An 11,734-nucleotide genomic window follows, 5' to 3' on the forward strand; every position below is an offset into this window, starting at 1 on the left:
GTCAAACCGGCTTTGCAAAAGTTTCTCACACCTCGCGCTGTATGACACACGACATTTTGCGCCACCAAATCTTCCCAACTCTTGAGCAAGCAAGCCATTACCATCTCGAATCGACGTGTCCCTTTGCGAACCACCACTGCACGCTACGCGCACCCTCGGGCTCTTCGCTGGGAGCAGGGAAGACGCCGCCCGTTGTACGAAAAGCAAAGCGGTACGAACATGAAGACATCATCGTTGTGCTGAGCAGCACCAGCAGCGCGACGTTGGGCGTGGCGTGCGGTATTGGATCGGTAGAACCGTAGCAGCCTGCACGAGGGCTGATTCATCTTGCTGCAGCAGCTGCAGCGCCAGAATTGCCGACATCTCGCTCGAGCGTGGATCAAGAATCGGAAACGTAGATCTCACATTGCCGTCTGAGGATCGACACAGATCTCGAAGCCCTGTTTCGCACAGCGTCTTGCTAATCATAAATGTGCATTTTTCCGACGCTTGGATGCGAAGCGGAGCGGACAGTGACGTTGATTTCATCGAAGGTTTTTTTTTTAAAAAAAAAGGGGGGCACAAAATTCAGGTCACAAAATCTTCTCAGATAATTCACCATTCACAAAGCCACGCTCACTCGGCTCCAAGTATGATGGTCTCAAAAGCTGATACACAGACGACATCCAACAGACATGAATGGAACAGGGAACAGAAACAATTGATCTTTACTGAATGAAAAGCATGTCGCTCATGACACGGTTTTGTGATGATGGTATGGTACATGTTTGCGAAGGAAGCCAAGCACTTAGTCGATCGACTCCATGGCCGACTCACCAGCCACCTCCTCGGTAGCCTCTTCGGCCTTGTCTTCCACCTCGGCGTCGAGGCCAGCGTCGTCGATCGACAGACCGAGCGAGATGAGCTTGTACAGGCGGTTGGCAAAGTCGTGCGGCTGCTCCAGGGTGAAGCCCGAGGTGAGCAGGGCAGTCTCGTAGAGGAGGACAGTCAAGTCGCGCACCGTGGTGTCGTTCTTGTCCTGGCTTGACTTGGCGGCGAGCTCCTTGACGATGGGGTTCGAGGGGTTGAGCTCGAGCGTCTTCTTGGCAGCCATGTACTGCGACATGCTCGAGTCACGCAGAGCCTGCGCCTTCATGATGCGCTCCATGTTGGCCGACCAACCGAACGTGTTGGTGACCAGCACACAGGGCGAGCCGACGATGCGGTTCGAGACGACCACCTTCTCGACCTTGTCGCCGAGAATCTCCTTGACCGTCTTGCAGAGGTCCTCGCAGTTCTTGGTGTCCTCCTCGCGCTGCTTCTTCTCGTCGTCCGACTCCTCGAGCTCGAGGCCCTCCTTGGAGACGCAGACGAGCTTCTTGCCCTCGAACTCCTTGAGCTGCGTCACGGCGTACTCGTCGATGGGGTCAACCATGAGCAGCACCTCGAGGCCCTTCTTCTTCAAGCGCTCCAAGAAGGGAGAGTCGCGGATCGAGGCGAGCGACTCGCCGGTGAGGTAGAAGATCTGGTTGTTCTTGCCGTCCTGGGGCATGCGCGTGATGTAGTCCTTGAGCGAGGTCTGCTCCTCGCCCGACTTGGTCGAGTGGAAGCGCAGGAACTCGGCGAGCTTAGCGCGGTTCGTGGCGTCCTCGTGGATGCCGAGCTTGAGGTTCTTGCCAAAGGCCTCGTAGAACTTGGCGAAGTTGTCCTTGTCCTCGGCGATCTCGGAGATCATCTCGAGCGTCTTCTTGACGACGTTCTTGCGGATGACCTTGAGAATCTTGTTCTGCTGCAGCGTCTCACGCGAGATGTTGAGCGGCAGGTCCTCCGAGTCGACGATACCCTTGACAAAGTTGAGGTACTCGGGGATGATGTCCTCGCAGTCGTCCATGATGAAGACGCGGCGAACGTAGAGCTTGATGTTGTTGCGCTTCTTCTTGGTCTCGAAGAGGTCGAAAGGAGCACGCTTGGGCACAAAGAGGAGCGCCTTGAACTCGAGCTGACCCTCGACCGAGAAGTGCTTGACGGCCAGGTGGTCCTCCCAGTCGTTGGAGAGCGACTTGTAGAAGGCCGAGTACTCTTCGGCCGAGATCTGCTTGGGGTCGCGCGTCCAGAGGGGCTTGGTCTTGTTGAGCTCCTCCTGCTCGGTCTTGAGCTCCTTGACCTTCTTCTTGGGCTTGTCCTTCTTGGAGTCCTCGTCGTCGACCTCCTCGATCTTGGCCTTCTTCTCATCGTCGTCGGCGGTCTCCTCCTCGGCCTCCTCGACCTCGACCTCGACCTCCTTGGTGACGACGAGCTGGATGGGGTACGAGATGAATTCGGAGTGCTTCTTGACAATCTCGCGGATGCGCTTCTCCTCGAGGTACTCCATCTGGTCCTCCTTGAGGAAGAGGCGCATCTCGGTACCGCGGCCAATGGGGGGGTTGACCGTGTCCTGGGTGATGGTGAAGGTGCCACCGGCGGCCGACTCCCAGATGTACTGCTCGTCGTCGTTGTGCTTGGTGATCACCTGCACCTTCTCGGCGACGAGGTAGGCCGAGTAGAAACCGACACCGAACTGACCGATCATGGAGATGTCAGCGCCCGACGAGAGGGCCTCCATGAACGCCTTTGTGCCGGATTTGGCGATGGTGCCAATGTTGTTGACGAGGTCGGCCTTGGTCATGCCGATACCGGTGTCGCGGATGATGAGACACTTGTTCTCCTTGTCCGGGGTGATACGGATGTAGTACTCAGGCTCGGCCTTGGTGTACTCGGGGTCGGTGAGGGCATTGTAGCGGACCTTGTCGAGGGCATCGGACGAGTTGGAGATGAGCTCACGAAGGAAGATCTCCTTGTTCGAGTAGAAGGTGTTGATAATCAGATCCAGAAGCTGGCTGATGTCGGCGGCCTGTTTGTAGTGTAGTGCAGATAAGGAAAAGTGAAACCGATGTCAGTGAGTGATGCTCCTCGCCATCTATACTGGGAAAGCGGTGGCGTCGTCGTTGCTGTTGATGGCAATCACGGCTACGACCACCACAACGACAACGACGACAACCACTGCAACAAACGCAGAGCGCTAGAGCAAGTCAATACTTACGAAGCCGAAAGTCTCAGTGTTGCCGGACATGGTGAATATGCGATGCAACGTCTGGGGGGTATGTGCGGTGGAGAGAAGAGAAGGAAGGGGGGGTGAAGGGGCAAGGATGGGGCAATGGAATAAATGGCTTTGCGCAGTCTTGGGCGTGTTGAGCGAATTTCCGATTCGAGAGAACGCAGGATAGTTGCTGCTGGATTCTAGAAGAAAAAAGCCAACGCTGAGCCACAGTGCGCGGACCTTCGAGAAGAAATTGCAGAGGAAAGCGCGCTTGTTCCATGTGATTCTTTTGCAAGCAGGAAAGAGCAACAGCAGTGCGCACGCAGCCTCTTCAGTCCGACAGATCGACAGACCGACAGACTCAACCAGGGTTCAGCTCAAGTCATCATTGCTCGAAAGGCACACTTGTTTGGATGCCGTCTGGAGAGCATTGCTTGTTTCGAAGCTGCAGTCAATGTTTCACGAGCAGCTATCGGCAGGGGCGGCGATGGTGAGCCATAGAGGAGCAAGCGCAAGAGACCCTCGTGAAGTTGCAGTCCAGTTCAAGATCTAGAGCAGTTGCCTGGCCTCTCTGTGTCAGTCACACCGCGCCGCCCCGCTTCCTTGCCACGCGTAGAATTCGATGGAAGGCTTATGTAAGCTTGCCACCCAAATCTTTGTGCGCCGATAAGGATGTAACATTGCTCTTCAATGTATTACTTACAATGTTAGACTATTCAAACACACAAGTTGATGACGCACTCTTGTTCCCGCCTTTTTCTGCAACGGAACCGAGCTCGATCACCAATTTTTTTTGTTGGAAAACGCGACTGCGCTTGGGCAGTGTCAGACAAATGGGAATGGAAGCTGCAGTCGAGGGCTGCACATAATCCGAACCCCGCGCCAGTGCGAGAAAGACAGAGACAAAGAGTCAATCGACTCATAGGCTGAGTGACTGACCGAGAGGCTGCGACTGTCTCTGCATCTGCAATTCACGTCTGCGCTGTCACGAGAGAAAGAGATTGGGGCAGAGCGCGCTTTCCTCCACCCTTGTCGGTCGCTCTGTCGCCATCATCTCTCATCTCGATTCTCGATTCTTTCATCTCATACGCTTTCTTCCTTTTCGTCTGCGCCGCCCACCTCTTCAGAAAGGCAGACAAAGAGATAGAGAGTCGATCCTGCACTCTGCGACTCCGCGTTGCGCATCCTCCCTCTACCAACAAACGCGCACGCGCAACAGCACTCCCACCAGCTTGCCGCATCCGACCATCTCCGTGCTTTCGTACCTTCTTCTAATTCCTATATGAACCATCTCCGGTCTCGCCATACAACAATTCACGCACTCAAACCGCTTCCATCCAATCAACGCTGTTGATCCCATTTGCGCGTGCGGTCCTGCCACAACGCGGCCCTGCTTTCATCCTTTCCGCAACCAACCTTGCCAGCGGGAACATGCAATCATCCCGCTCCTCACACAACGCCCCTTCTATTTCTCCATCGCCTGCTATCCTCTTGGCTCAGTCCAACTCAAGCCTCGACTGCCTCTTCCAACAACGTCCAGCTCACCAGCCTCCTCCTCCCTTCTACCCGCACGCTCCCTATCGTCTTTTGAGCCACCAATAGAGCCCCGCCTTCAATAAACGCCAACCACCGCCACGTCGACCTGTCTTTCTCCTCATAAGGTCAACACCGCGGCTCGGCACCAACCTACGAATACATGTATCCCTCCCCGTCACCTTCCCCGGCCCCTTCGCCTCCAGCATTCCTCTACCTCAACAACCACCACCACCAGTCCGGTAGCCATGGAGGTGGTCCCATCTCGGGTGCTGGCGGCCAAGGCTCCGCCCAGAACAACGGCTACAATGGCGGCTCCTTCACTCCAGTAGGCAGGTTCCCCATGCCCTCGGGTGCATGGCCTCAGCGCGGCCATCAGCATCCTCACCACTCGCACCAGCAGAACCCTTCGCTCTCCTCCTTGCCCGGCTCCATCGGCCACTCGAGCGCCGCTTCCATCTCCGGTGCAGGTCCCTCTTCTCCTGGATATTCTAGCCTCGGTGCACACCACCACCACCATCACGGCGCACACGGTCCCTCGGGTCTTTCGCATATGACCTCGCCCGGTGGCATGCATTCGGGCCACCTGAGCAACTCGGCAAGTCGTACAGAAGCTGCGGCTGCTGCAGCTGCTGCCGCTGCCGCCTCCGGCTCGCCTCACTGGCAACAGCAGATCGTCAAGGCCGAGATCTCGCGCCAGTCCAATTCACCCCACCACCACGCACGTGCCGCCGCACTCGCCGCGCGCTCCGCCACCAGCTCCGCCATCGCCATCCAAGACCCTTCCAAGGGCATTGTGCCGCCTCAGGTCGCTGCCAACGGTCTCTTTGTTGCCAAGAAGGATTCCAGCTCCACCAACGGAGGTGGAGGTGACGACGGAAAGGGAAGCGGTGCCGACGCTGCTGCTACTGGTTCGGCCACACCTAACGGCGCAACCTCGACCTCTTCCAACTCAGCCGGTGCAGGCAGTGGAGCGACCAAGGACAAGCAGACGTGGTCCACCATCGACATGGGCGGTCTTGCACTCAAGAACATCGCCAACGAGGTCTACCGCTACTCGTTCCTCACGTCGCTCTTTATCAACCACAACGCGCTCACCACCATTTCTGCCGACATTGTCAAGCTTCGTCACCTCACTGTGCTCGACGCTTCGGGCAACAAGCTCGCCGCGGTGCCACCAGAGCTGGGCATGCTCACCAGCCTCCGCGAGCTGTTCCTGTTCGACAACAACCTCACCACGCTTCCACCGGAGCTCGGCACGTTGCATCAGCTCGAGATGCTCGGTGTCGAGGGTAACCCGATGCAGGACAACCTGCGCACGCTGCTGCAGCGCGAGGGGACTGGTGCCGTCATTGCCTACTTGCGCGACTCGTGCCCCGTGCCGCTGCCGCCTCCAGAGCGCGAGTGGATCATGATCGACCCAGACCTGCCGGACTTTGACGCGGACAAGGACGCCAACGAGACGACGCAAGAGTCGTTCAACGCGCTCTCGTACAACATCCTCTTCGATCGATATGCTACACCACAGATGTACGGCTACACACCCTCGTGGGCGCTAGCGTGGGACTACCGCAAGGAATTTATCCTGCAAGAAGTCATGTCGTACAGCGCCGACATCTGCTGTTTGCAAGAAGTTGGCGTCGAGCAGTACGAGGATTACTTCCTCCACCACCTCTCGCAGCAGGAATACGAGGGCGTCTTCTACCCGAAATCGCGCGCACGCACCATGCGAGACGAGGAGAAGCGCCGTGTCGACGGATGTGCCATCTTCTTCAAGTCAAACAAGTGGCAGCTGATCGAGAAGCAGCTGGTCGAGTTCAACCAGATTGCGCTGCAGCGTCCCGACTTGAAGAATTCGGAAGACATGTACAACCGTGTCATGACCAAGGACAACATTGCGGTGATTGCGCTGCTCGAGAACCGGCTGTCGGGGTCGCGCTTGGTGGTGGCCAATGTGCACACGCACTGGGATCCGCAGTTCCGCGATGTCAAGCTCGTCCAAGTCGCCATGTTGATGGATGAAGTCGAAAAGGCAGGGGCACGCTTCGCCAAGCTTCCGGCCAAGCCGAGTGTGGCAGAGGGCTACCCTCCGCCGCCCAAGTACACTCACGCCAACCAGATCCCCACCATCATCTGCGGCGACTTCAACAGCGTTCCCGAAACGGGCGTGTACGACTTCCTCTCGAACGGCGCTGTCCCGGGAGACCACGAGGATTTCATGGACCACGTCTACGGCAATTACACCGCTCAAGGCTTGCAGCATAGCTACAAGCTCGAGTCGTCGTATTTGCCGATTGGCGAGCTACCGTTTACCAACTACACTCCCGGCTACGAGGGTGCAATCGACTACATCTTCTACAGCAAGAACACGCTCAGTGTCACGGGCGTGCTGGGCGAGATCGACAAGCAGTACCTGTCCAAGGTCGTCGGTTTCCCCAATGCGCATTTCCCAAGCGACCATATTTGCATTATGAGCGAGTTCAATGTCAAGAGGTCGCGTGGCGAGGACAAGGCGACGTCGACGGCGAGGGAGGTGCAGCATTCTGGGTTTGGTGGCGGTGGGGCGGCAAGGAGGTAATGGATGCTGTTGACGGTTTGGCTGGCTTTTGTAAATATCGTGCCGCCCGGCATGGCAGCTTCTATCTTTTTATCTTCCCTCTTGGTCTGTTCTACCACTCTGTATTGCAACTCTATACTACCATACAGCTTCCTTCCTCCCCCGCCGTACACGTCTCACTCTTCCCGCGCTCATCCGCTCATCTCGCACACTTGCACCCCACCCCACCCCCCGCTCGTTCCCCCCGTGCTCCTCCCTTGTCAACCCTCGATCAACCCTCTCTCTCTCTCCTGTATCAGGCTTCTGCGTCAAGCCCATCTCCTTCTCTGTGCCACATGCTTCTTGGAACTTGTCCTCAATAACACATCTGTTGTCATCCTTTCCCAAACGAAGCCGTGATTTGAGATTGGCCAAGTTAACTACTGTACACTCTAGATGCGCTGGCGCTTGCGCTGCTGGTTGCGCGTGGCTGTAGCGACGAGGTTTGTCGTCCGCGGCGCGCCTCCTGGCGCGTTGCCGGCCGAGGCGGCGGTGGAGACGGTCGAAGGCGTGTCGGGATCGCTGACGTTGAGCGAGTCTCTGGTGCTGCTGGCGGGGTTGGAGAGCGGGCCACCGGAGGTGCCGATAGTAATGACCGGGTGATTGTTGTGCGGCAGCTGTGGCTGGGACGCATTGGTGGTGGACGAGGACGGTGCCGAGCTGTGCGGGACCGTGTTAGAGGTGGTGGGGGGTTTGCCACTGCCGATGGTGATCGGGGGAGGGGCGGCCGGCCCGCCGAGGATGGGTGCTATGGGCACCACGCCTGCGGCGGCGCTGACCCGTCCGTTGTGACCCGCCTGCATGCCCCGCTGCTGCTGCTGCTGCTGCTGCTGCTGTCCCGATTGCACCTGCATCTGCTGATGCCGCAACTGCTCCTGCTGATGCAGCAGCTGCGCCAACCGATGCGGCTGGCTGCTGTTCAAGTTGTACTGGTGCAGCGGCTGCATATGGTGCGTCTCGATCGGCGGCTGATAGTTGCTCTTCATCTTCGGGTCCATATCGTCCTGAATCACCCTGCGATTCGGATACGTCGCTGTCGGCTTGCTCAAGCTAGCAAAAGCGTTTGCAGTCGGCTTTGGATCCTGCTCGACAAACCACGCGTGCTTCAACGCTTGGTTGGCGGTCAGCCTCTGCTCTGGATCGTACTGCAGCAGCGAGTCGAACAGCTCGTAGCCTTCGTCGGTCTTGTTGCGCGTACCGTACCAGCGCGACAGCGTCTTTGGGTAGTTGTCGAGCCGCAGGTGCGGCCACCACCCCTTGTAGTCCGGCATGGACTCGATCGACGGCCATCGGTCCTTGTTGGGTGTACCGAGCACTTCGACGATGCGTTTCAGCTGATCCGTCTGAAACGGCGCGGCTTTGGTTTTCGGGTCCATCTTGGCTTCTTCGCCCTTGAACATCGGACGGAGGGCCAACAGCTCGCCCCAGATGCAGCCCACACTCCACATGTCGATAGCAGTCGTGTAGTGGCGTGCGCCCAAGAGCAATTCGGGAGCACGGTACCAGATGGTCACCACCACCTTGTCGCCATTGTACAGACTCTGCAGTGGCGAAGAGTATAGCCTCGCCAAGCCGAGGTCTCCGATCTTGACCACTCCTTGGGACGTGACCAAGATGTTGGCCGGCTTGAGATCACGATGCAGGATCCAGTTGGCATGCAGGTACGCGACACCGTTGATGAGCTGCCACAGCAGGCTTTTGAGCACGGCGGGCGGGATCGGGGAGCGCAATGCCGTCGAATGGTAGTGAATGATCTGGAGCAGATCGTGCTCTGCATATTCAAACACCATGTAGATGGCCTTGTCTTCGAGCATCACTTGGTGCAGCGTGACAATGTTGACGTGCGACAGTTCGCGATTCAGCGAGATCTCGCGCATGGCGCTCTGCGAGATGCCCGTGTAGATGGTGGCGTCGGTTTCCTTCGTGTCCGGTTTGAATTTCTTGATGGCGAAGATCTGATTGTCCGGGATACCGCCGCCATTGCCGCTATTGCCTTGGCTGTTGCTGTCGACTCGACCGGAGGTATTTGCTATCGAGGAGCCACCGCCTCCGCCACCGAGCGAGACACTCAAACTGGGCGAGGCGGTCGGCGTACCGTGTCCAGCGTCCACCGTCGATTTAGGCGTCGCATGCAGAGAAGACGCAGCACTTGGCGAGTCCAACAGCTGATGCTGCTGCAATAGTCCACCTCTCTTCTTCGACGTAGGTCCATTTCCAACCGCCGCTTTCGTCGACGCAGCACCGCCATTGGCACTGCCCATCCCGGCTGTCCCTCCCGCACCGCCTCCGCCGCCTCCTGCTGACAAACCGCCACTCCCCGCTGCAAGCTGAGGCGGATTGCGCAGCCTCGCCTTATACACCCTTCCATACGTGCCGGAACTCAGAAAGCCCAAAATGGTATACGTCGCCAACACGGGCTTGCGCACACGGTCGCGGTACTCGCGGTACGCTTTCATCGCCGCACCTGCCGACGAGTCCGTGGGGGTATGCTTCGCAGCCAAGTCATGCGGATCTTCGAACTGCGACCAGAAGGCTCCCGCGAACGGGTCCTCGGTGTCCGAGTAGAAGTAGCCCGAAGGTCGTAGATGGTCCGAGGACATTGTGGGTGTGCGAAGGTTGTGTGTGTTGCAGAGGTTGAGATGGTGCAAGCTGCTGGGCTTCGCCGGCCACGATGCGTTGGAACTGGACGCTAGTGGAGCATTCTGCGCATAGCTGCTGTTTGTTGTGGTGAAAGGAGGGGCTGTAGTCGAATATGTATGAGGAGGATGTTGGGTGAGAAAGCAATCGAGAATGACAAGCTCAAGGGTCCAATGCATTGGCCATGGTCGAATTCGGAACGCGGAAGTGGCCAAGTTGGACAGCAGAATTGGACAAACCGGCGTCGTGTACAATCCTTTGCCTTGCACGGCCACCTCTTCACCGCACCACCCTCACCTCGGGGGCCCCTCATTACCATGCCAGTCCATTTCTTTGCCTCGGCAGTATCATCTGCCGTCCCTACCGAGTACTGGGCAACGATCGCCGCCTCGTGCATTGCTATCTCATTCCTCAAAACCTGGTTCAAGGGCGCAAAACTACTCGACCCCCCTTCACCCCCGGCGTCAACCTCTCCTCCAACACCCCCAGAATCGCAGTTCACAGACCTGCACGGCCGTGTCGTCCTCGTTGCCTCCGGCGCGTTCACCCCGCTCGGCGTCGTCACGCTCTCGGCGCTTGCACACCGCGGCGCGCAGATCATTGCGCTGCACCCCGACATCTCGGCCCCGGATGTGGTACAGCTGATCCATCTCATCCGCGACTCTACGCAGTCCGAACTAATCTATGCGGAACAGTGTGATTTGGGCTCCTTGGAGAGCGTGTCTGCCTTTGCGGCGCTCTGGAACAGTGGGGACAAGAAGCAGCAGGAGGCGGTGAGGCGATTGGATGCGTTGCTGTTTTTGCCTCCGGGGCGCGAGGAGTTGCACTCGGTGCAGTTGGATGAAGGCGGACGGGCAGGTGGGGGGACGAGGAGGCGCGAGGCCATCTATCAGCTGCATGTACTGGCTCGATTTCATCTGGTCAATTCGCTGCTGAGCAGTTTGCTCGTGCAGCCGCCCGATCGAGAGGTGAGGATCGTCAGCGTTGTCTCGCCGTTCTACGCTGCGGGGTTGACGCACTTTGATGTGCTTGCGCCTCCACCCACATCCAGCAACCGTGGCAAGAAGGACGAGTCAAGATCGAGCGCGGCTAAGGCGCCGACGCTGCAGACGCTCTCGGAGTCGAGCTACTCGGCACTGGTCGGCGCGGCGTCGCTACGATGGCATGCGTTGACGGTGGAACTGCAACGGCGTGTAGACTTGCTCGCTGAGGCCGACCCACGACCAAAAACCAAGCTGCCGGGCATCGACGTCCATCCTTCTCCCGCTCCGAGCTCCAAGGCTTCCGCAGCAGCGTCAGAGTCGATCCAGCAACAAGCAGCGTTGCGCATGCGCCAGCACTCGAACATCTCGATCATCAACGTCTGCACCGGCTTCGAACGCTCCTCGGACATCATCGAGACGTTCTTCCCCGCACCGTCACCTGCACAGTCCCATGCCAGCATCCTGGCGCTTCTCCGTTCGGTGCTGCGCTTCGTCGTGCTGCTCGTGCTGTGGCCGTTTATCTGGCTGCTGGCCAAATCGCCCGCCACGGCCGCAGACGGCATCGTCTGGGCCACCACGCGCCACCTCGAACCGCTCTCGGCCCGCTTCGATCGCATCCTCGCCTCCCTCTCCCGCTCCCCTGCTCCCTCTTCTTCTTCTTCTTCGAGTCAAGATCCGCACGAGGTGAGAAAGTGGCAAGACCATCTCATCCCCGGCGAACTGTACCGCGAAGGTCGCATCGTTCGTCCGAATCTGCCGCCCAGATTCACGGAGGACAAAGACGCCTGGTCACAGCTCTGGAAGCAGACCGAACACGATGTCGAGGCAAAAGTCAAGCAGCACGGCGGCCAGATCAAACGGCCCGATGTCTAGACTCCTCCCTTGCACGCACAACCGCGACTCCTCCGTATCGAAAAACATTCATCTGTA

General features: G+C 58.2%; 4 protein-coding genes across 4 annotated transcripts; 2 read left to right on the forward strand and 2 right to left on the reverse strand.

Moving 5' to 3' along the window:
* Positions 1-787: 787 nt before the first annotated feature.
* Positions 788-3,088, reverse strand: EX895_005796 (uncharacterized protein; the record flags this gene model as incomplete). The annotated part of the gene is made up of 2 exons (XM_029886388.1): positions 788-2,869; positions 3,059-3,088. 2 exons carry the CDS (start codon positions 3,086-3,088, stop codon positions 788-790), a joined length of 2,112 nt encoding a protein of 703 aa, XP_029736701.1.
* Positions 3,089-4,751: 1,663 nt separating this feature from the next.
* EX895_005797 (uncharacterized protein) lies at positions 4,752-7,166 on the forward strand (the record flags this gene model as incomplete). The annotated part of the gene is made up of 1 exon (XM_029886389.1): positions 4,752-7,166. The coding sequence occupies one exon, from the start codon at positions 4,752-4,754 to the stop codon at positions 7,164-7,166; it is 2,415 nt and encodes an 804-aa protein (XP_029736702.1).
* Positions 7,167-7,576: 410 nt separating this feature from the next.
* On the reverse strand, positions 7,577-9,784 carry EX895_005798 (uncharacterized protein; the record flags this gene model as incomplete). Its single annotated transcript, XM_029886390.1, has 1 exon — positions 7,577-9,784. One exon carries the CDS (start codon positions 9,782-9,784, stop codon positions 7,577-7,579), a length of 2,208 nt encoding a protein of 735 aa, XP_029736703.1.
* A 354-nt stretch (positions 9,785-10,138) lies between these two features.
* On the forward strand, positions 10,139-11,677 carry EX895_005799 (uncharacterized protein; the record flags this gene model as incomplete). Its single annotated transcript, XM_029886391.1, has 1 exon — positions 10,139-11,677. The coding sequence occupies one exon, from the start codon at positions 10,139-10,141 to the stop codon at positions 11,675-11,677; it is 1,539 nt and encodes a 512-aa protein (XP_029736704.1).
* Between the last annotated feature and the right edge of the window lie 57 nt (positions 11,678-11,734).

This window comes from Sporisorium graminicola, chromosome SGRAM_8 (genome assembly GCF_005498985.1).
Source record: "Sporisorium graminicola strain CBS 10092 chromosome SGRAM_8, whole genome shotgun sequence".
NCBI lineage: Eukaryota > Fungi > Basidiomycota > Ustilaginomycetes > Ustilaginales > Ustilaginaceae > Sporisorium > Sporisorium graminicola.